Source organism: Neoarthrinium moseri, assembly GCF_022829205.1.
Source record: "Neoarthrinium moseri strain CBS 164.80 chromosome Unknown scaffold11_Wmoseri_CBS_16480, whole genome shotgun sequence".
Lineage (NCBI taxonomy): Eukaryota > Fungi > Ascomycota > Sordariomycetes > Amphisphaeriales > Apiosporaceae > Neoarthrinium > Neoarthrinium moseri.
In genome coordinates this window covers 364,881-387,539 of record NW_026055125.1, presented here as the reverse complement: position 1 = coordinate 387,539, position 22,659 = coordinate 364,881, and the positions used below count along the sequence as shown (strand labels likewise).

Genomic DNA, 22,659 nt, shown 5'->3' with positions numbered 1-22,659 from the left:
TGGCAATCTTGGTATGTCGTTGCAAACCCTTTTGTGAATTTTTTCGGTTGCTCCTGCCAGAAAGTCCCTTTATTCAAAAACCCTGTCTCATGACAGGCGTTGGTCAATTCGCTGGTCCTTGAGAGGACCATCTGTCTTAAGTTACCTGAGAATGAAGCAATCAGGAGAGGTTTGTGTAGCAGACTGCTGTGGGGGCTAACTCCCAGTACCGCCCCCACGTTGTACACCACTCGACGCGACTTGTGCATCACAGGCTGGCTGCGCAAGAGTCAATCGACCTGAGAGACGACCAGCAACACGTGAAAGATTTACATATATAAATACGGGATAATGTGCATATAGCAATTTACTGGGGAGGCCCAACTCTACGAGTAGACAGGACGAGACGGGATTGGTGCCATATCTGACCACTACCTGTCTACAAACGTGATTGCATCCTCCACAGGTCGTCCGCGCACCCGCAAGGGGTCCAAGGGGTTTTTTTTTACCTTGGTTTACCTAGTGCACACTATTTCACCATGAATCCGACATGCTTACTTTGCCGAAAAGATCAGGGTGCTCTAGCTCTAGCATTGAAACCTTCTTTTTGCCGTTACTTCTCTCATACCACATCCATCCGAATGCCACCGCGAGGGTCAATAGCATCAACGGCAATGATACTTCAAGGAATCTCTCTAGTGCTAGAGACGAAAAAAGGTCTTGTCCAGCGTCACCATTTTCGCCCTGATACTTGACTATGTCCGTGCTAAACAAGGTCTACGGACCGTCAACTCAAGTTTCTTTGCGGGTCGATGCTGGCAGATTTGCTACTCACTGATACAAAAGTTGGCGGTAAGTAAAGCAATGTTATGACTGTGATGACACGCATAGCAATAGCTTCGTAGGAAGTCCTTTCCGCCTGGCGCCACATTGTTGTTGAGAGTTGTTCAGCGCGACTTGCAGCCTGAGCTTGAAGCAACTGGATGAACTGTAATAAATTAGTCATCTCCATCTATATCCCTGAATGTTTTGCTTTACAGAACATACCATGGCTTTGCGATCAGCTTTAATCTTGGCAAGCACTGTCGCACGCCGTGCCTGCATGTTGATATCGTATATGAGCTCACCAATCTGCTTGGCAAATTTATTGACTGAAAGTTTGCACGTCCGTTTCTCCGATGCAGGGAAAGATTCGTCTTCCACTAATTCTGTGTAGAAATTGATAAGGGCCTCGAGGTTATTGGCCACAGACTCGAGAGTCATGACGCATTCATTGATCTTGTCCTCACACTCTTGCACTCGGAACAGATCGTCAGTCTCAAGTCGCGACTCTCGGCTGCTCTTCATAAGTATGAAGTGCGATGTCTGTATGGATGGTGAGCAACATATTTTGCTCTATTACAAGTGGTCCTTACCAATCTCTCGACCGTGTCCTCAAGGGACAAGATATATTGTCTCCATCCTTCGGTAGACCATCTAGCTGCCTGTATGTGTATGTTTAGACTGGATTGGAAGGAGTTAGAAACTGTGCTGAATTTGTCTCGGTGGTTTTTCTGATCTGACACGATCTCAGCGATCCTGTCTTTCATAGACCCATGAGGATCGCCGTAGATCCATAGCTCAGTCCCACTTCCCACGTCAAATTGGTGGTGTATAGCCGCTTGGCGTATCTTCCATGAGCTGGGGACTGTGCCTGTCGAGCTTTTGTCTTTGAGCGCGACGGTCTTGAGATTGTAGCTTAACTGAAAGCATCGTCCGCTTCTCCCTAAGTCAGGTAGGATGGCACCTGGTGCTGGGTTGGATAAACATATCTCTGATTTAAAGCCATTGAAACGCAGTTCTCTGTCGTCAGCAGTCGGTGATCCGTAGACGTCGAGGAAGTCGAAGAAGTTAGGTGAAACTTGATGGTAACTCAAAAGTCTAAGTATACTCTTCGCGGATATATTCAAGGGCGAAGTGACCGAATCCGCAAGGAGGAAACTTGTATTCTTTCAGCATGCGTCCATGCTACCTTAATCGGGGTTGACTTACACAAATCGGCATACTGGATCTTTTCTAGTGGCCACACTTCCCAGAATCCTGCTTGGGTCGAGTGGATCTGCACTTGAGGTATCCCCAAGCCAATTCTTAATCTCCTGATCGGAGTAGAGATTTCTCTTCTCCGCTCTCCCATCTGCACTTACGTCTTTCACTGCCAGTAACGTGCTGTCTTCTTCCACAAAAAGGTTTGCTTGCCGATCTTGAAGCCGGTTGCGAACCGATCTGAGCCTCGAAGCGCCGTATACATCCTTCAGCACTAGCTTCCTTGGATATTTCTCGAAACTTGCATAAGAATCCAGGAAGTCACTGTCTAGGCTCTGGAGGTTCATTCTGATAGCTGCGCGAGGTCTGCATTGATGCTCGCTGTGAGATTCTATCGTGCGAGGGATGGATGAGATATGCGTATGGGCGGGCCGCAGGTGCATATCCGCAAGGCATACTCAGACTCCTGTTGGCAAGTGCCTTGTGGGGCACGTGGCACGTGCTTACCGCCCGGCGGGCTGACAGGGCTCAGCTCAGCCCAATGGGCAGAATTCGAGGCCTCCAGCCTCCAGGCACTGAATCGTGGGTCAGTCCGGAGGTCTACTGTCAGCGAGTGCCTGCTGTAAGCCGGCATTATTGTGCGTACCCATCCATGGATGGCTTCCAATGTGTAAATGATTCATTGCAGGGGCAAAATTCCACTAAGCCTTCCGTGCACAGCTGATAGATACACATGTCAACTTTGAGTGGACAGTTTGTCCATTCACACCTAGCCCACGTTGACGGTCCATCATTCCTTCTACCCAGACTCGGCTGGGTTCATTGATGGCATTGCCCCGTAGGACTTGGCTTTCTAGAAATCCATCGGCGGTCAATCGCCTTCTCAAGGCAAACGACTGCTGCAAGTCGATGTAACTCTTATAGTGGCCTTCCATTAAGCTCGTATCCATAAGAAGGCGTGACCCTTCCCTTTTCCAACGCCGCGTCCTCCTGTTCGGCACGAATCTGCTCCATGCATTCCCTCGACGCCGCATCAACGGTCTTCCTCTGGTATAGACCGGGCTCCACGCTTCAACGTGTTGGTGTGGACAGCGACTTGCTGGATTATTACCCCACAACCGACCATTGTCCGTCTGCGTTCGTGGCACGCATCGTAGATCAGGACAGTCGGTGGGTAGATTTGCAGTGTAGCATAATTGCGCAGCCCACCCCGTAGCAGGCTAGTTAAGGATCTTCGCAGGAATATCTATGCATCATCGCCGGAATCGTCTGGGTTGTGGTCGGGCGTGTAAGGACGGTGGATGTCGCGATTCGTTACTGCTGTGTTCTTGACTCTGAGGGCATCGATCTCATGGAAGTCCGTCTGGCAAAGTTAGATTCTACTGTTCGACGTTGAGTTCCCGACAATCCCCGGGGTAAACAAACCTCATTCAGGACAGAGGGTATCCAGAAGTAATAGTTGTCCTGCACACACCCCTGCGCGCTGTTAGTTGGCCTTTGTAGCTTCTTGGGTCGTGAGCCAGCAGTTCTGATGACATACCTGCGTGTGAAGGAGACTGGCCTCTAGTTCTGGGTGGTCCACAAAGTGGCGAATCAGCCATTCTCGTAATGTCGGCCATTTCAGATTGTATCCTTTCACTCGCTGCTGGATATAGCCTGGAGTCGCTCCTTTTGAATGGATGATTGTGTTGACCCGTCGCCCAGGTCCTGACGTAGTGAACGAGCTTCTTGTTGTCGGCACCGTTGAGCTCCGGAAAGTGAGCCTTGGTGATGACCATATACTCGAGCTTGTTCTTGAGTCTTGCCGGATCTTGACAGCATCATTGGTGCATGGCATGGCGACGATACGTTCTTGCATAGGCGGTTCGCGTTCACCGGGATAGAGCGAGAGCGGCGGGAAGATGCATTTGATTCTGACAGGCCTAAAGCAATCCTACCATCGACGGACTATAGACGAATGAATAAGGTCCCTCGTATGGTCGGCTGTCGGCTAGCTCTGTCGTAGGTGAAGCGGAGTGGACGGGGCTGTCACATAGTAAGCTTCGTTGAAGCTCGCTAGAATCCAGATTCGAAGGAACGAGCTGCTGAGCTAGCTGGCTGGCTGGCTTTTCTTGTGGTGTGGTTTGGGACGGAAAGAGTGATGCCTGGCGGGGGAGGTGGGATTTGCTGGGGCATAGGTGAAATCGGTCCAGCGGACGGTGGCTTGCTACAATTCCAGTCTGGGTATTGGCCGCACACCAGGTGATCAAGGCAGCCAGATCCAGCCGCATGCCTGGATTGCGGAGTCCAGAATGCAATGCGCTCGACGTTCGATTGACGATTACCCGTTCTTTTCATGGTCTTATGTACTATAATCGTTAGTTGGTGCACGGAGAAGTATCTTGCGTTATACTAGTTAGTCATGGAAGGTACTCAAGACCTCGAACGGCTTTTTCTTGGTCCGTTCAATGGAGTAAAGTTCCGAGTAAGCTTTGAGTCCCAAAACTTACCTCTTCCGCGTCGCAACGACGAATTGCTGCTGCATTAGCGACCCTGGCGAGTTTGACCTATAGGATCCCTGCAAGTTCCCAGGGTAGCCTTGTCACTGTGTGAATGAAAGCAGCGGGCAAGATGTCTCATACCACGACTCCAACATCACACAACGTACTATTACAAGGTGTTGCTGGTATATTCTTCAGCGATCATACTCCGACTGATGCCCCATGAATGACTGATCTATGTTTTCATTCTTGGTTGGGATTGGCTAGCAAATCTGAAGCTATGGAGATACAACAAGTTTATCTAATGATAGGTTCTTGGAATGCGCACATCGATCCTAGCGCTTATATTGTTGGCAGGGAGTCAGTCCACAAATGATAATTGTCATTGGACATTGTTCGCTTGCCTAGATTGAACTTGGACTAGCTGAGCTTGGGGTCTATTTAATACACCCATGCGGTAGGTGTTTCTCTGAGCACTATCTAGTTATCTCGGTCCTGCTAATTCTAACAATAGCTGACAAACCAACATTAGTCTCTCTTAGGCGTGGACAGAGTGGAATTGGTAGAATACCACCGCCTTATACCCCGCGCAAGATAGTAACATCTACAACTTCTCTTTCTTCTTACTTTACGCCTAGTCGGGCTTACATACAACTACATCAATTAGTGTATCAGTACCCTAACTTCACGATGACTCTGATTGGGACCCTTTATACCGTCCCAGGACGCTTCCACCCAAGAACTAGGAAGGTTGGTATTCCTATTGGGTACGAAGACATCCACTAACAGTCTTTTTTTGCAAACAGATCTTTGCCGCAGCTAGATTGAACAGTCTCGAGCTTCAAGTACCAGGGGGTTTCGAGCCAGGCGAGACCAACAGAACACTGGAGTTCTTGAAAAAGTTCCCGCTAGGCAAGATTCCAGCATTTGAAACATTAGAGGGCTTCAAGTTGGCTGAGAGCTCTGCCATCGCATCATATATTGCGGGACATGGTCCCAAAGGCGAACAATTACTGGGCGCAAACCCGGAAGATCGTGCGAAAAATCAGCAATGGATTCTCTTCAACGAGTTGCACGTCGAGGGAACTCTTTACACGTTGGCGGCATGGCGCATGGAGATTGAAGATTATGATGCAAAGAAAGAGGAAGCTGCTGCGAAAGACTTGGTGAGATGGTTAGATTACTATGAGTTGCATCTGTCAGATAGGCAGTGGTTCGTCAATGCCGATGGGGCAGGGCCGAGTCTTGCGGATTTGACTGTTGGTGGAACAGTGTTTGCCCTGTACTTTGCATATGTGGATGCAGAAATGCGCAAAACATATCCAAAGATATTCGAATTTTTTGAGAGACTGAAGCAGACAGCTGGGCTGACAGACATATACACTGGACCCATGGTTGAGAAAAGACAGCCACATCCTGATAGATTGCAATCACACTGACATTGATACGTCTTGGTAGAGGGGCTATGCACATAGATAGCTGTTCCAGCTGGTAGATAGATAGACAAGGAGATACTGTGAGCTAGTTCTGTGGAAGTACACTTTGGTTCGTGCCATGGATACATGCATTCTCCATCTTTGTTCAATACAATACACGTCGCACCCTATAAGAGATCGTGTCGCCATGAAATCCATACTTGCGAGCAAAGTGATTTGACATGCCGTTCAGCGTGGTATGTCACTTGTTAGATAGTTCGCGTAACTGGAGGTTGCATTGACTGCGGTCTGATCGCTGGCTAGTCTTGAGTGCTGGTGGCCGTCGAGGAAGCGCCTGCCGGAAGGAAGTAAGAGGAAACGATGCACTATGGGTCAATAAACAGCCTAAGGAACCAGCAATCCAATCTCAAGTATACGATGCGCCACGGAGCGGTTGGTAGGGTGCGGCACACAGTGTGTTTCGTGCCTCTCCACAAAGCAACATGTTGGCATTAGACTATCAAGTCTCCCTGGCATGAGTACTGAAGACTTGTGTTTCTCTATTTACCTACACTGATTTAACACTAGCTTAGATTAGATTAATCAGGAGAAAGAAAACAATAGGTTTGAAGTTCGTTATCAAGCACTGACTGTTGGACGATTGAATAATACACAGAAGAAATGGACTCATTAAGCTACGTTGTCTTACTTGGTGGGGTCAGTCGGCACATGGATACTACCAAACACCGCATCTAGCTGACTATACTTGCAATTTTCACCTACACATACATAAGATAATGTTGGCATGGAAATAGTCTGCACCATAGTCGACGAAAAATTGCTCGTCTGCCTCGATATCACGTTTTGCCTGGAATACCATGCATCTGCGGCCACCAATCATGTCATCTCAGATATCGACATTCGGTTCGTAGGAGTCGTTAAAGACCCTTGTCAGGTTATCGTGTGTACTTGCATCCACGTGAGAAATGTCTCGATCTACGAAGGCGTACAAACTATCGATAGGACTACCAAGAGATAGTAGCTCCCCAATGTACTCACCAAGATATCAGTCTTTGTCAAGACGACGACCTAGTTTCACATACGCACTATTGCCCACAAGAGTCCAGGGTGCCCAATATCTCAATACACCTGTGCAGGCGGCGAGCTGGACAACTTCGTACCGTCAAACAACAATCAACACCACGCGCGTCGGAGTCATAGAAGTCCTTGCACACCAAGCAGACAAGTTAATCTATATCAGAGCTGAGAATTGTGTCAACAGTCATCGGTACACTGACAACTCTAGCCGATCTTCGCCGTTTTGCACCTCTTCTTACGAGGGCCCTTTCCTACTTGACAGGGTCGATGCGGTAATCTTTGGTCTGGGATGGTTGAACTTCACGTTTGACAGTACGTTCCTTTGATTTCTGTGGGTTCCAAGCTCGGAAAGGAATGTTGCGAGCATGATGCGGGAAAATAGGCGCTGTGGTTTATATTTGGTCTCCCTTCGAATCAGTTCCCCCACTAGAGCTACAAATGACAGACCTTATGCCTTCGGTTTTGCATTTGACCTTAAGTGCTGCAAGCTCGATATCAGCACATGTAGTAACAGTTCCCTCGATATAAGGGTATAATGAGCGAGATATTATTTACTTACAACACTGATCATGTCCACTGATATAACAGCGAAGAGCTGACTATGCAATTATTCCATTCCAGTGGCTCAGTACCCTGTAGTCGCGAGGTAGGCCTACCTCGTAAGAAAAAAAGAAGAGATTGTTTTTTTATTCCTTAGGCGAAGATTAACTATAATAATATGCTTCTTAGTATCACTCGTAGTGCTGTTCGTGCAATTATGTCCATTGGTTTACTGGAGCTTACGCGGGGAGGTCAGGTGAGAAACGTCCCACAAGTTGACTGACGAGATGGTGCATACTCCAAGGTCTGCGGTATCGGCGCCTCAAAAGATTTTCTGGTACCGTAGAACAAGTTGACGCGTATGTCTCAGGGGAGATGCTTCTGAAGAAGTGACTGTCAGGTAACCGGGGAAGTGTCCTTTTTCCATTTATTCTGCGTGGGTAGAGCTCAAACCACGAGATCAAAGCAACGAGTCTGAACTCAGCGACGCTAAATGACACCACTTAAGTGTGCGACTCCTATTAAACGTCGCATAATAAACATATATACACGGCGAGTCGCCTACCACTGTTATTCATGAGTTCAATCCATCGTTTCGTTAAAGGAAGAACCCACTGCGGTTAGGTACAAAGCGTCAATTTTCCAAATACGTCTGCCTACTTCGTTGGTATTTGGTTCCATTAATTTGGTTATGGCACAAGTTTGAGGTCCCTAAGTCCCGAATCGGAAGGTGATCAGGACGTGCAGGCAAACTTGTGGGAGAGATGCCGTTTGATCCGGGGGGCATCCCTTGACTCTTATGATCTACGCCACTCGCCCGCATGGATGTATTCGTTCGCCAGCCACAGACTGTAGCTAGCCATTCCTGTGAAATGGCCACACGTATGTCGGCTGGTAAGGAACTTGAATACTCGTTCTGATAAGAGCCGATCACCCAAACAAAAGTAGTCTGTGGGAGAACAATAGTCACCTGATACGAATGTACTATCCCTTTGCAACCTGGATGTTTCCTCCTTCTCAGAGTTCAAGGAGACACTCGCTAATGAAAAAGATCACTCCTAGTACATCATTCGAGTTATAGTGGATTCTTGATTAAGGTGTGGCTTATAAGCTTATTCGTGCTTTGCTACTTTCTGGTCCCTACGATACATGGTAGGTAGGTCCAGCTACGAGGCATTGCCAGCTCTGACGAGTACCTGTAGGATGGACGCTTGCAACTTTGCGTGGCGTATCACGAGAGGGTCGGATGACTGCCGTATTAGGGAAGCGGTATTAAGAGAGCACGAAGGTCTTCTCGGGTGAAGGAGCATTTTGCAAGTCAGGCTGCCACGCAACCAATTGCCGAAAACAAGGCCACGATATCGGCGTTGGAACAGGCGGTTTCTTTTTCATTCAACCCTGCTTTTCGGTTCTTATTTACAGGCAAGAGATACCTGATGAGCCCCTGTCGGAATCGAACATACTCTTCAACCCTGTCGGATGACTTGATCACTTGAAGGCATCATTGCCAACTCTTGCTGAGGAGTAAATGACCCCGATTTGATGGCATGCAGCGCAGGCTGTGCTTTGTAGCTGCTGGAAAAGTATGTCCTGGAACTCTGCGCAGTGATACCTGCACATTGTCTGAAATCAACTCACGTGCATCCCGGAAAGCAAGTGGAAGTGGACCTGCAACTCTGATATGAGCTAGCCTGGGTTGCGCACGTCGTCGTGTCAAGAGATTGATGGTCCACTACGATACTGGAGTAGTGGGTCTTGGAGCGCGCAAGTGTGACAATTCCTCAGACTTGTATCGGCTCTCGCAGCTGCGAAGGTTTTCCGGCAGATTGCCCCTTGTAAGGATTGAGTTTCGATAGAACACTGCGGGATCCGATGCCACCACCCCACGCGTCTTTGACGTCGACAAGCCCCCGGACAGCTGCGAGAGTGATTTCGTCTTGCGGCGGGGACTTCGATCATTTGACATCACTCTGTTATGTGAAAAGGAAGCGGGGAGAATCTGCTGCTGGTTGGTTGGTAGGTTGTACCACGGTGCGTTCCCAGATCCATACATAGTTCCAAGCACAGGCTGTCAGTTAGGACGAGAGGAACTAAGCGTCAAAGCTGGGTCCGACCGTTTCACATCCAATTTCAGAGGCCACAAGAGAGAATACCGACGTGCCACAGGCCTCTTCAGGGGCCCAAGGCCGGTGACGATCATCATGTAAAAGCCGCAGTCGGGTTCGACGGATGGATAATCAATGTGGTCGTCTGGGTGGTCTCGATGATAAGGCCGACGTCGAAGACAAGCTTTCAAGACAAGCTTTTCGGGCGGCATGCCAGCATGCTTGGCGAGTTGGGACCCATCGGCCGCATCAGCGACGAGACCAGCAGCTGGATCGTCGGGCTAGCATTGGCCGGTCTCGTCAGTGCGAAACCTGACTCGTCAGTTGGTCCGGCGGCAGGCCACATTCGTCAATGCATCATGCCCACCACCCATTTTGCAGGTATCGGCCCCTGGTTAGGACGGGCCAACGCCCTGGCCGTCGATCGTTTGGCTGCGGCAGCAACCACACAGACTCTGTCGCTCCCTCTGGGCCTCGCTCACTTGCGGCCCTTGGATGCCCCCGGGATCCTGGGACGATGACGGGGGGGAAATGGTGCCACGGGCTTCCAGCCAACAGCCCCCCCAAAGCCCAGCGTGCGTAATGGGCATGGGCATGGGCATGGGCATGGGCATGGGGCTGACGGGTGGACGGCCCCCCCGTGACGCCCGACGGGCGACGAACCGCTCCTAATGTCCTTCGAGCGTGCCCCCCTTCGCCCCGTCCCCGGCTTCTCGTCTTTCTCTTGGCATTTTTCTCTTGGCACTGCACAGATCGATGCGAGCCCTTCCCCCCAGCGCGCCCCAATCTTGCCCGCAGCGCCTCTGTATCCGTGGATCCCTTTCTGGGCTCCTTACCCGTGGCCTTGGTTGCAATTAAACGCTCTTCCCAATTTCATAACTCCCTGCTCGCGTGCGGTTGCAGCAACGTCGACAGAGGTGGTCCTCAGGGTTTTCCACCAGGCTGGCCATGTCTTTCGTGCGAAGCGAAAGCCCCAGAGACCGCCAAATATGAGCCTCGAGCATGTGTAAGTCTGATTTCTTGGCTTTCCTGGCCGTCCCGAGTCGCTGTCTTCCCCGCGAGGTTCCAGAATACCCGTCGACATTGGCAAATCTTGGCGCCAATGCCCGTGTCTTGGCGATCCCAACTGACGTCTCACAGCACTCACCCAGGTCCGGAATGTCGTGTACGTGATGAGTATACTTTCACCATGCTTCCCTTAGTCCGTTGTCCTGGGCGCAAATGCAGATACCGTTGCCGATGAGACATGTCGCCGTGTCGTGGGGCTGCCCAGCTCTTGGCGCACGACTGCGTGGCTCCCGCGTGATGACCGTATCTTGCTTGCTACGTGGAGTCTTGGTGGATGCTTGACAGTCATGGCTTCTGATCGAGGCCGTCCTTGCCTACACGCCATCAAGAGACGATCATGACGTCTGGTACCAAGGGTGCATGAGTGCTAACTGTCGCACAGGCTTCTGTTCAGCAATCCATGGTTGGGCGGGATCAGAGGCTCCAGCACCATCCTGCGCAACATCACGTCGCTTTCCGTGAGTTTGTCTGCATCTTCCTCGCTCAACACGAGGACGTAGTGCGGGCAGTCTACTGACGAATCCTGTTGTAGAGCGCGATAGCATACTCCGATCGCATAACGGAGAACATTACAACACTCTCCACGAACTATGCTGCCAGCGACGGCATCATCCAGGGTCTACTCTACACGCCCGACATTGACCCTGATGACCCATGCAGCGCGAGAGCTAGCCAGTACATCCCGAACAATGCCACGAAGCAAGAAAACCTCCCACCCACATCATATAACCTCATCGCCCTGGCGCCATGGATAGACCCGGACTGCACCTACTCGTTGTTGACGTCCACACGGGCCGACCAGCTCCGTGCCTTTATATTCTATCTGCCGGGCAATGATACGTCGCAGCCCCCAGGCGCCGACGATGCAGTATGGAAGCTTGATAACAGCAGCACGGGCAACTCTTGGATAGCGAAATACCGCTATCCGATCTATGTTGTTCCGAGTGCCACCGGCTCCAGAATGATGCACGAGCTCAGCTTGTATTCTGGCAACTTGACGCAGGTCCCATACGGAGCCAACATCACGGAGCTATACCACCCCGACTCTGCAGATTACGTGCGAATATGGACCGAATTGAGGGTATCATTCGACAATACCCCGTTGCCCATATGGGCGTATGTTTTGATCATCTGCGGCGTGGTACTCTTGATACTGGGAAGCACCTCTTTAATGATGCATTGGATTCAAAATCGCCGCCGGGCATCATTGCGCCGCCGTGTAAAGAGTGGCGAGGTTGACCTGGAGGCCCTTGGCGTCAAGAGGTTGACTGTCCCGCCCGAGCACATACTGAATTTCCCTCTCTTCACGTACAATTACGACCCACCGACCTCACCCATGTCGCCGACATCACCGTATCCAGAGGATGTCAAAGCTGCTTATACTGCCACCAGTAGCCACGGAGCCTTCCCAAGAGGATCTATATTACCCACTGATTACCAACCTAAATGTCACATCTGCTTGGACGACTTCGAGTCCAAGGTGACCATCATCCGGGAGCTGACATGTGGACATATCTTCCACCCGGAATGCATCGACGAGTTTCTTGGCGAAATCAGTTCACTATGTCCTATATGTAAAAAGTCCATGCTGCCTAGAGGGTATGCTCCGAAGATCACAAACGGGATGGTGAGACGAGAACGAGCAACCCGTCGATTGAGGCCGCGCATTGTCGCCCCGGCGACCTCTGAAGAACCTCGTCAGCGAGTCGACTCCTGGGGCAGCACGGTGAAGAGGCACCTTCGCAGCGCCCCAAGCTCCCCAACGCTTTCGAAACACCCAGTGATCGAGTTGCCTGAGAGGGCCAAAGACCCCGAGACTGCACGCCAGCGAATGCGAGAGCTTGCCGATCCGATCGACGATCGTAGTGACGATGGCAATCCTCCATGTGAGTGGTTTATGCTCCGCGTTGTTTGTGATCTTTCCAGTCTAACATACAGCTGCAGGGAAACGTGCAGTCGCCAAGGTCTTCCCCTGGCCCTGATCTGTGACGAACGTCATTTATGAACCTGGTATCACAAAACTCATTATTGCATGACCAGAATTGCTGGTATTTATACATTGGTGCTTGGGATTGATTGGACTTATGACGAGTGAGGTCTTTGCATGAGGTCATGATTATTGTCAGCAGCATCGGTTGGGTCAGGGTTTTGCAAATGACCCGTAGAGAAAGGTCTGGAGTTTTATGGTTTGGATATACCCCATTACATGGATTGGATGCTTTGCATAGCTTGTTGCAGATAGTTGAAGGAGTCAACTGATTAGATGGCCTCGAATGGTCTTGTTATACTGAAAATCCCTGAGTTAAATAAGCGTAATAAGCTTGCTGGGTGTAAACAGTGTGTTTCATTGGGGACATAGTGCACGTCTACAGGGGATACATAGGCGCGGTTTAGTATTATAATGTCCTTTCCATTGCCACTATCCACCATAGAGACAGGCGGGTATCTACCAGCTTTGTAGGGTGCACCCTACCTAACAAACAAAACAGATTCTGGGATTTGGATCCCTAAAGCCAGCCTAAACGCCCTTGCTATCTTGCTACACAAAACTTCTAATCGAATGGTTCAAAGCTGGCCCGAAGGCTCTCTTCCCCCACTAGGCCAATCCGAGGCTCTTCATCCAAGGGGTATATTTCATTATTACTGCATTACAATCATGATCCAGTAGCCCCAGTCGGGCGCAACAGCGGATGTGCCTCTGTGTTCAGGACATACTGGTCCAGGCTGATAAGGTCTGGCGGTGCGAATACCAAATAAAAGTACTTCAGCGTCTCGGCGGTCCAGAAGCTCTCCATGGAGTCGATCTTTGCCGTCCCGCCGGCCGTCGTGACGGCGCTGATGGACGAGAAGGCGAGGTCCGTCTCGGTGGCGTTGCGGATGCTCTGGAACATGCGCCAGGCCGTCTCCTGGTACTGCTCGTCCCCGGTGATGCGGTACATGACGAAGATGCTCTCTATCGCCTCGGGCCGCAGCAGGTACCGGGCGTCGTCCACGTTCTGGAACCCCCGGGCCAGCGTCGCGTTGCCCTTGAGCTCCCACTTGTCCTCGTCCCAGGCGCACCCGTCGAGGCTGGTGCACGGGAACAGGCTGAAGAGCTCGGGCATGACGCCGGTGGGCATGGCGTCGTACGCCCAGGCACAGCCCTTGGCGATCTTCCCCCCGATGTCGACGTGCTCCTGGATGCCGAATATCTTACCGCCAAGTCCGAATAGACCACCGGCAAAGCATGCGAGGTGCTGGCTGTCACCTGGGAGCGTCTTCTCGCCAGTCGCAGCGTCGACGGAGAGGTCGCCGGTAAAGAGTATATCATCTTGTTCGGGCAACATCGGTCGAAACAGGAGGTTATCAATGACGGTGGCCATGGCTTGGCGATACATAGTCTCGTACATGGGCTCTAGCCCTCCTACTATCACATGCATCTTGGCGAGGTATTCGTACGTCGAGTCTGCAAGTGCGCCGAGGGTGAAATCGTTCTCCAGCGTCAGGTCCCCGAACTCCATGTCCAGAAAAGTCGGCCACAGGCCAGGCACCTTGGTTGTGTTCTGGGTCCGCTGGAGGAAGCGTGCAACTCGGTCAATTGCATCGTAATATTTACTGTCGCCCGTCAACTGCGCCAGCCTCGTAAACTCTGGCCCGGAGGAAGTCACCGACGAGGTCGGATCGTGCACATTGGGCTGGAGCTTGCCACGTTTGGCTTGGTTGAAGTCCATCCAGAACACCGGCATCCGGTTCGGCGTGTCGAACCCGGCGTATAGCATGTCTCCAAGCTCAATGGCCTTTTGTAACAATGTTCTCTCCTTACTGAGGTCGTAAGCAGCTAGCAGACCCCCCAGATGCCGAATTGTAGTCTCGAACGTGTTGAACGAGGTCTCGTTAGTTTCCCAGTCGATGGTCACCGCAGCCGCCGTGGCTTCGTAGAAGTCGTCCTTCATATCCATAATCCACAACGTGTCCAGCGAGTCCACCAAGGTCGCTGCCCAACCGGCCAGCGTTGTCTTGCTTCCGCCGGAGACTGGCTTGAGCTCGTCCTTCATCCATGCGTACTTCTTGTAGCTGTCCCAGCTCTTCCGGCAGGCGTCCTTGACGGCTTGACGCCTTTCCGCGAGCACATCGAGCCTCGTGCTATTCGGCCGGTAGTGGGTAGCGAAGTCGTACTGAACCTGAGGTATGGATCGCGGCGTGCCGGTCGGTAGTGGAGTCAACTCGGCGACGGGATGCGCCTGGGGCAGCGCGGACCAGTCATAGCTGCTCTTGACGTATTTGAAGCCATATAGCGTCTCGGGCGCCTTGGGTACGAATATCACGAGGATGTAGAAGATGGCAATGCCGCCGAGCAGGGACAGCAGTCGTATGGGGCGACGGAAGAGGGCGGCCGTGGTCGAGTAGTTGGTGTAGTCGAACCACGCGGCATTGTCGACGAGCATGGGAGGAATAGCTCGTACTAAATCAATGCCGTGGTCTCAGTCGCAGGATGCGGCCGCTAATGATGGTCCCATGCAGAGTAAAAGTTCGCGCGCCGCTGTTAAAACCTTGCGTAATAGTATCTGGGTTTGGGCGTTTGCATTATTGTATGAATGTCTCGTGTTTGGAAACCCAAAACATCGAAGGAGTTGGGCCCCAGACAACAGATAACCAACGGATTAGCAATCTCCTTAGGGGTCTTGGTGTCCGTAGTCCACATACCAGGAGAGGGATTTCCCGTTGTCGCTGTGGATTCCAGCACCCGGTTGACTCCGGGGGAGGGCCACAGGGGCCACAGGGGCCACCGCTGACAGGGGTGTCCCCTAGCGTAGTCAGGTGAGGGCCACGACTTAGATGCCAAGACAAACAAGGCACAAGTGTCTCATTGGCCAATTTGTTCCGTCCACTGGGGGAAGCTCTCACGCGTGTCAAAGCCTAACTCACATCTGTCTCTCTGGAATTCTGCTTGTCTATAGCAAGTAGTCCCCTGCCCAATGAAGTTTTTGGTTTACCTGGCTTTTTGTGTTCTCACCAACGTAGAAAAGCGCAGAGGCACGTCATGAATTTACAGACCATTCGCACTGCCTAACACAGCAGCACCATTATGGATTCCCAACCACAAGCAACAAATGTATGTTCCTGTCTTGGCTCATCGTGGGTCAATGACACTCTGGGCCCTCTTATTAAGTACAAGCAAGTCGATTAGGCTCACACTCTTCTGGGCAACTACCAGCAGTATACAAAAGATCGAAATGTATAACTTTGAAACGATCCTTTGCTGAGGTTAGATCCTGGACAGTATCTGGGTGAGATGCACATAAGGTAGACGCTCTGGGTTTCAGCCAACGAGTAGTATACCATTGCTTATATACAACGCGAAATGAAGCCTTGAATCCGTTTATGTACAGACTATCGACGTCCTTGAAATTCCGTCTGGACCTGGACGGGTTTGCAACCATCGAGACCCGGGAGCACCTGGATCCTACGCAGCTGTCGCTGATGGTGTCCAGGTGCTGACACTACTGGGACCCGTGGGTGTCTCATCGATCGAATCCTTGTTCCTGACGCACCCGCTCTTGGCCGTGAGGGCTGCCGGGCAGGCGACCTGCTTGAAGGTGACGTCGGGGTTGTCCGCGCCCTTGAACCAGTCAAAGCGCCAGTAGCAGCCTTCCTTGAGCTTGGCCGGGAACGAATCGCATTCGGATCGAGACGAGATACCGCCGTACTGCTTGCCCCAGCCCTGGGGAGGAGCGCCATACTGGTTTGTGCAGGCGTTAAAGAGACCCACGCCCCCGCCGGGCATCTGGGAGAGCCTCGTGTTAGTAGATATCACCGCAACGGGGAGCATTCATTCGCTGTGGCTGTGACTTACGGCAAGATCAAAGTGGTTCTGACCCAGGTCACCACCCGTGTTGCTGGCCTGGACGATCATCTTCTTCCCCTGAACCTCTCCGCTCGTGAACGTCAGCTCGTAACACGCACAGCACCAAGTCTGTTCGTTGCTGCCAGCAAGTTTGACAGCAGCCCAACCGTATGCAACGGTCTCATTGACGGCCCAGGGGCTTTGATTGGAGCACATGTAGGCGCCGCCTCCATTGTCGCAGCCGCTCTTGGTATCAGACGAGGATATTGGATTGTCCGACTTGTCGCATGTTCCAATGTACTTTCCGCTGTTGGTCTTCAAGCCCCAACCGCAGGATGGCTTGCAGCAGTCCCAGTCTGAAAGAGAGAAATAGGAGTTAGTTTCTCACTTTTATTCTTTCCAGCTTGTCATGATAGTCTCATAGCAACACCTCGTACTTTTCCATTGACAGCCGGATAGTTTCTTCCAGAATAGGCGAGCACTTCAATTGACCTTTGAGAGGGTCTGCGGCTTCTCGAGATATGTAGGGTTATGTACAACACTTACACCGTGTTGTCCGACCTGAGCCGGAAGCCTGAGCGCTAGCCAAGGGGGCCAACGCCGCAAGGAAAAGTAGGGGGAACTGCATATTTGAAACCGAGAAGCCTGTAATTTGTCGAGGGTGAGCCGTAAAAAGCGATATCAAAGGAGATGCGTGCTCCAAGGCGGAACGCAGGGGGCCAATGGACTTATGTGCAGCATGGGAACCGGGCTAGTCTACGCTTCCCAGAGCAAACGGTACGGCAGGCGGGTCGTGTCTCTCTCATGACGGCCGCTGATCAGCCAATGCAGCTCAGGCATTGGACTGGTGTAGGCACCCTATACATGACCTCCAGCGGCCCGTGTACCTTGATAGCTGCTATGTGGTGTACGAGCATCGCTGGACCGAGAAGACGACGTCAAGTGGATCCTGCGAAGGCTGGCAAATATATGACTCCATTTGGAAAAAGGCATTCTTCACTCAACCGTCGGAAAGCTCGCGCCGGAGTGACCTTGCCAGGAACGGCAGAGCCCTGGAGTCTCAGCTTCCCGCCCCCCGCATTATATCTGTGGGGAAATTGACTACTGCTACTATGTTGCAATTGATGAACGTTACATTTGTGATACATAACATGGTATATTCCGGTCTTGTTTCTAGAAGCAAAATCCTGGAAAGAGCCTGACTTAGATGAAGCACCGGGAGCCGAAGCGAATCACCCAAGTATCATAGCTAGGTAGATGGGAAAGGGCGCCACATTATGACCGATATCGCGTGGATTACATCATATAAACAATAGGAAGTAACAATTTCTTGATTCTTGTTGTATTTCTAGTGAACCCCAAGTCTCTGAGAACCAGCGAGAATAGGATCTGAAGGTACTATAGTGACCTGATGACCCAAGTCGGCTTAGAAGCCCCAACCGCCACCACGACGCTCGCCGTCATCTTGGCGACGATCACCTCCACCAAAGAACTTTCCTGCCATGTCAAGAGCCCCTTCGACAAGCTCGTCAGGGCCCTGATCGCGTCTCTCTTCACGCTCGTCATCACGTCGTCCACCGCCAAAGCCCTCATCGCGACGCTCTGTCACACGGCATGTTAGCCATCTCCAGACTGAGGGATGTATTCCAGTTACTCACCGTATTCGTTGCGTCCGCCACCGTATTCGTTACGGCCTCCGCCATACTCTTCACGCCCACCACCGTACTCTTCACGACGCCCACCACCGTACTCTTCACGACGTCCACCGCCATACTCCTCACGTCCACCGCCATACTCTTCACGACGCTCCTCGCGACGTCCGCCGCCATATTCATCCTCGTCACGACGTTCTGCGAGTTTGGCAGTTAGCAAATCTCCAATGAACGATACCGCGAGGTTTTGGTGTATACGTAGCCCACTGTCTGCTGCAAGCTGGGGCGTTTTCTGAAGTGCAGCTTCTATGGACTCATCCACAGACTCTGGGGTACGGGATGTGCAGAAGGAAATAATTTCCATTATTACTTACCAAATCGTTCGGAGCGGCCGCCCCCATAGGAGCTCTCCTGTCGGCTTTCGAAGCTCTGTTGGTAGCCACCTTGGTAAGTTTCGGTTCGGCGCTCCTCACGTTCATAGCTCTGGGTGTTACCCCGACCGTCTTCGTCTTGTTCATATCGACGGTAGGTCTCAGATTGACCTCCGCCAGAGTACTCGGTCCGCGACTGCTCTGCTTGACCATAGCGTCCACCGGAATGGCCATACTCGGTGCGGGTCTCCGTGGAAGACTCATTATCCTGACGGCGGCCTCCGTACGACTCCTTCTCCTCATCCTTGAAGCCGGACAGAAGGGAGCCACCGACCTTGTTGAGGAAGCCACCGAAGCCACCCTCACCAGACTCCTCTTGACGTCGTCCACCGCCGGTGGAAGGAAGATTGATGCCGGTCTGAGAGCTGACAACGTCAGAAATGCCGCCAGTGATTCCACCGACGATGGCATCCGCAGCTGCACCGGCGATCTTGTCCTCGAAGGTACCGCCCTTGGCAAAGTTTTTGTGCATACCAAGGGGCTTACCGCAACCGTGTCCAGTGTCGTGAACACCTTCCTTGTGGTTCTCGCCGTTCTGGACGCCCTCGCGAGAAAGCTTGCGACGGTACTCGTCCTTTTCACGGTCATCCATTTGGTTCCACCACTCCTCAACAGAGCGGATCATGATCTTGCGGCAATCTCTGGCGCCATCTTCACCCATGTCGCGCTGTGCCGGGTGGTGCATGACACCATTGATGATCCGGTTCATGGTTCGCTCGATGTCGACATTATCGTCATCCCAAGCCTCCATGAGCTGAGGTACAACCCAGGCGACGACCTTGCTGGCAGTCTTGCCAGCAGCTTCGTTCAGGATCTGGTCTCACGGTTAGAACTTGGCCTCTCGAGGGGAAATTGACAAGTATGTCGACTTACGTTGGAGAAATGGTCCTTGGACAACATAGAGTGAGTTGGGTCTGAGCACTCATCATCGTTGAAAACGATGTGTTGCTCATTTTCGCTGCTCTGAATAATCTCTGCGGAACCGGTGCGAAGCTCGTTCTTGACCTGCTGAAGAACGGGTACGACGAGAGGTGCCATGATCGAGAAAACCCAGACGGACATTTGCTCCTCCAACTGCTCAACAATCTTGGGCAGAACGGGAATCTTCTCGATGGCTTCGCTGATGCTCTTCAGGAGCTCATCGTGGAACTCAATTGCGGGCATAATCTGCTTGAAAATATCCTGGACATATCGAGTGTACTCCTCAGGCTCGCGAGGGGAGACAGACATGTTCTGGACCTGCGAGGCTGAAGCATTGTCCTGGATCTCGTGCAGCTGTTGTTTCTTGTCGCCACCACCGATAAGGCCATCGGGGATCTTGTCCAAGAGGCCCTCGATGATGCTAGTGTCATTGCGAGAGTTGTTCTGGAGAGTTCCTTCGAGCTCATCGATTTCATTCTGGGTCAACTTATCGGAGACTAGACGTCATATTAGCCAAGTCAAGTATGTAGTTTCATAACTTCCTACCTTCGCCGGTGACAGAGTGCAAGAAATCTACACCACCAAAGGTGCCGGTGACGCAAGGGTAAACTTCACCGCGCGCACCCTCAATGCGAACCTTGGTGTTGCGACCAACATGGGGGAAGATATCACGTTCACCTAGTTCGATGAGAGCCAGCTCGGTATAGTTGCTGTGAGCGAGGAAGTCTGTTTGCAACATGTGTTAGGATACCACGGGAAATGTAGCGTAGTCCTCCAAGCGGCATCACATACCTTCACAGGCGTGCAGGCCGGTGCCCATAAGTCTCAGAGCCTCGTACAGGTCATCCTTGTTCTTTCTGCGGTTGTAGTCACGTCCGAGCTCAATGCAACGACCGAACAGCTTCCTGATGTGAAGAGCTGTAGTCATGATGTTGATGTTCTCATTGGCAATGTAGTTCTTGAGACCAGTACGCTCGTCAATGGCCAGCTCAACGCGCTCGTCAACGGGGCCACGAAGGCGTCTGTCATATTGGCGAGCATCTACTCCAGGGGCAGGGTATCCCTTGGGGTTATCTAGAAACATTGGTTAGTTACTGCAGGTTGGCGCTATGGCTACTGAGGGCATTGCAGTGCCATTTTTCGAGCAGCATTTTGATACCGGGCCAGTCGAGCCCGGCTCTTGCAGGCCCAAGGGACTGCTTATAAAAGAAGAAAGAGGGCTCACCGATGTGGTCTTCGGGACGATAGCATCCAAGGCGGTCAGCAGTGACTTCAAACTCCTTTGAGCCGTAGCCGAAAGTCAAGAATCCAAGGATGGACAGCAAGAGTCGGATAGCCTCGGCGGAAACCGATTTGACGGTGCCAACATCGATTGCCTGAGAGTAGTCACGAAGCCAGTTGCCAAAGTAGACGCGAGACACGTTGAGCTTGTCGAACTTCTTGCCGCCGGCGGCTCGGGCCATGAGAAGGGTCAGTAGAACGTCCTCGATATCGCCATGACGCCCTACGATAGAAAGTAAGTTACTGGACCATAACTTGAGTGAGGCCTCCGGGGGAACTCACAGTTCTGGCCCTCGACCTTGGAGATCGAGGCAATGTTACCAGCACCAAACGCCAGCGCTGGTCGTGCATAGACCAGCAAAACCACCAACGCCAGCATGGCGGGGTAGGGCTTGAAAGTGAACATCGTGGCCAGCTTCAGATGTCCTTCTAGGCTGTCTGAATCGATATTTGAAATTCTAGTGTGTAAATAAGATGCAGAGAGTAGCGAGAGAATGGGAGGGGTCTCGACTGCAATTGTAGGTGAGGAAGGAAGAAATCAGGAGAGGACGTCCGCAGCTGAAATCGGTCCCCTGTGTGACGTGTGTTGGAGGGGCAGCATGAAAGCTCACCCTGGCCCAAGGAGGGGATCACCTTGATTCAGAACTGCCAAGACCACGATGTGCAAGCCTCCGTCCTCTCATTGGGCTGCTGGATCCATGTGTGAGTGTTGTGGAGGAACGAAGGTGAAACGCTTTGAACGGTCTGGCGGTAGCTCGGCAAATAGGCAGGGGTCCAATGTTAGCAGAGGGTAACACGACAAATTTCACGGCGGAGCCCGAACGAAGCGATTTGTTGGCTTTTGGTCAATATCAACAAGAGGCTACGCACAATAAACGCGATGTGGTGCCGTGCCCATTGGACCGCTCGAAAGCGAGGATAGAAACATAGGAGAAGCCGCCATTGTTGTGCTATGTAGCTCATGGCACCCCGCCAGGCCCGCCTCGACATGTGAGAGGCCTCTCAGCTAAGAGCGCGCAGCTCTGGAGCTAAAGAGAACTATCATACAAGCTACCTAGGTACTATTTTAGACCCCTATGCAGATGGCGGGCTCGAGATTGAGCGGACTAAGCGGGCTGCGCAGCAGAGTCCCGACCGACAGCGGGAAGGCGGGACGGAGAGGGCCCTGGAAATCAAGGATCGCGTCAACAAATTAGCATGTTCAGCGGGTTCTGTTTTCGCTATGGACCGCGCCGAATGCCATTCGCGATCGGGACACACCATCTCGACTCCATCTCAGCGTCCTTGACTACCTCACTTACCTGGTCCAGTAGATGCGTACCAGGTGTCGCGTGAGGAGCGTACATTGCTTCAAGACAGGCTTGAGCATTTCATGGCTTCCAAAACAGTCGCACTCAGGACGTAGCAAGATGCGACTTGTCAAGAAGCCTGCAAGGAGAAGTGAATTGCAAAGCCGCGCAGGCTTGTCTCTGATCTAAATACAATTATCAACCATTCACCGGGAGGGAGAGTATACTTCGCTGTTTAGACTCATATCTTGTCAGTAGAGGGAACATGACACGCTATAGCCCTATATCACATGTGGTGTAAGTTGCATGACTGGTTGCCAGTATTATGGGAGAGGTCTCCTCAAGACATAACAGTGCTTTGTGTAGAGGTATATGTAAGCTGTACGGCCATAGATGCCAGCCTTGATATGGCAGATTATGCTCATCAACGTGTATTCTTGCATAGGCCACTGTAGAGCAGTTCGATGTTGGCTTTACTGATCATTGGCAGCGGGTACCGCGCCGATTCAGACTATCAAGATGTGGCTCACCAGTCTTGTCAGGGTGTAGCATAC

The 22,659-nt window shown here is 51.8% G+C and overlaps 8 protein-coding genes across 8 annotated transcripts; 3 read left to right on the top strand and 5 right to left on the bottom strand.

Moving 5' to 3' along the window:
- Positions 1 to 513: 513 nt before the first annotated feature.
- JN550_004251 (uncharacterized protein) lies at positions 514 to 2,348 on the bottom strand (the record flags this gene model as incomplete). The annotated part of the gene is made up of 7 exons (XM_049315746.1): positions 514 to 756; positions 815 to 967; positions 1,027 to 1,344; positions 1,395 to 1,482; positions 1,543 to 1,879; positions 2,011 to 2,077; positions 2,163 to 2,348. 7 exons carry the CDS (start codon positions 2,346 to 2,348, stop codon positions 514 to 516), a joined length of 1,392 nt encoding a protein of 463 aa, XP_049173789.1.
- An 899-nt stretch (positions 2,349 to 3,247) lies between these two features.
- On the bottom strand, positions 3,248 to 3,838 carry JN550_004250 (uncharacterized protein; the record flags this gene model as incomplete). Its single annotated transcript, XM_049315745.1, has 3 exons — positions 3,248 to 3,364; positions 3,427 to 3,477; positions 3,542 to 3,838. The coding sequence occupies 3 exons, from the start codon at positions 3,836 to 3,838 to the stop codon at positions 3,248 to 3,250; spliced, it is 465 nt and encodes a 154-aa protein (XP_049173788.1).
- Positions 3,839 to 5,171: 1,333 nt separating this feature from the next.
- JN550_004249 (uncharacterized protein) lies at positions 5,172 to 5,920 on the top strand (the record flags this gene model as incomplete). The annotated part of the gene is made up of 2 exons (XM_049315744.1): positions 5,172 to 5,231; positions 5,288 to 5,920. 2 exons carry the CDS (start codon positions 5,172 to 5,174, stop codon positions 5,918 to 5,920), a joined length of 693 nt encoding a protein of 230 aa, XP_049173787.1.
- Positions 5,921 to 9,857: 3,937 nt separating this feature from the next.
- Positions 9,858 to 10,160, top strand: JN550_004248 (uncharacterized protein; the record flags this gene model as incomplete). The annotated part of the gene is made up of 1 exon (XM_049315742.1): positions 9,858 to 10,160. One exon carries the CDS (start codon positions 9,858 to 9,860, stop codon positions 10,158 to 10,160), a length of 303 nt encoding a protein of 100 aa, XP_049173786.1.
- A 468-nt stretch (positions 10,161 to 10,628) lies between these two features.
- JN550_004247 (uncharacterized protein) lies at positions 10,629 to 12,689 on the top strand (the record flags this gene model as incomplete). Its single annotated transcript, XM_049315741.1, has 4 exons — positions 10,629 to 10,645; positions 11,090 to 11,165; positions 11,240 to 12,593; positions 12,652 to 12,689. 4 exons carry the CDS (start codon positions 10,629 to 10,631, stop codon positions 12,687 to 12,689), a joined length of 1,485 nt encoding a protein of 494 aa, XP_049173785.1.
- Positions 12,690 to 13,361: 672 nt separating this feature from the next.
- Positions 13,362 to 15,131, bottom strand: JN550_004246 (uncharacterized protein; the record flags this gene model as incomplete). The annotated part of the gene is made up of 1 exon (XM_049315740.1): positions 13,362 to 15,131. One exon carries the CDS (start codon positions 15,129 to 15,131, stop codon positions 13,362 to 13,364), a length of 1,770 nt encoding a protein of 589 aa, XP_049173784.1.
- Positions 15,132 to 16,150: 1,019 nt separating this feature from the next.
- On the bottom strand, positions 16,151 to 17,159 carry JN550_004245 (uncharacterized protein; the record flags this gene model as incomplete). The annotated part of the gene is made up of 3 exons (XM_049315739.1): positions 16,151 to 16,471; positions 16,541 to 16,887; positions 17,078 to 17,159. The coding sequence occupies 3 exons, from the start codon at positions 17,157 to 17,159 to the stop codon at positions 16,151 to 16,153; spliced, it is 750 nt and encodes a 249-aa protein (XP_049173783.1).
- A 798-nt stretch (positions 17,160 to 17,957) lies between these two features.
- Positions 17,958 to 21,222, bottom strand: JN550_004244 (uncharacterized protein; the record flags this gene model as incomplete). Its single annotated transcript, XM_049315738.1, has 8 exons — positions 17,958 to 18,133; positions 18,190 to 18,381; positions 18,558 to 19,428; positions 19,488 to 20,032; positions 20,082 to 20,261; positions 20,328 to 20,609; positions 20,761 to 21,039; positions 21,099 to 21,222. 8 exons carry the CDS (start codon positions 21,220 to 21,222, stop codon positions 17,958 to 17,960), a joined length of 2,649 nt encoding a protein of 882 aa, XP_049173782.1.
- Between the last annotated feature and the right edge of the window lie 1,437 nt (positions 21,223 to 22,659).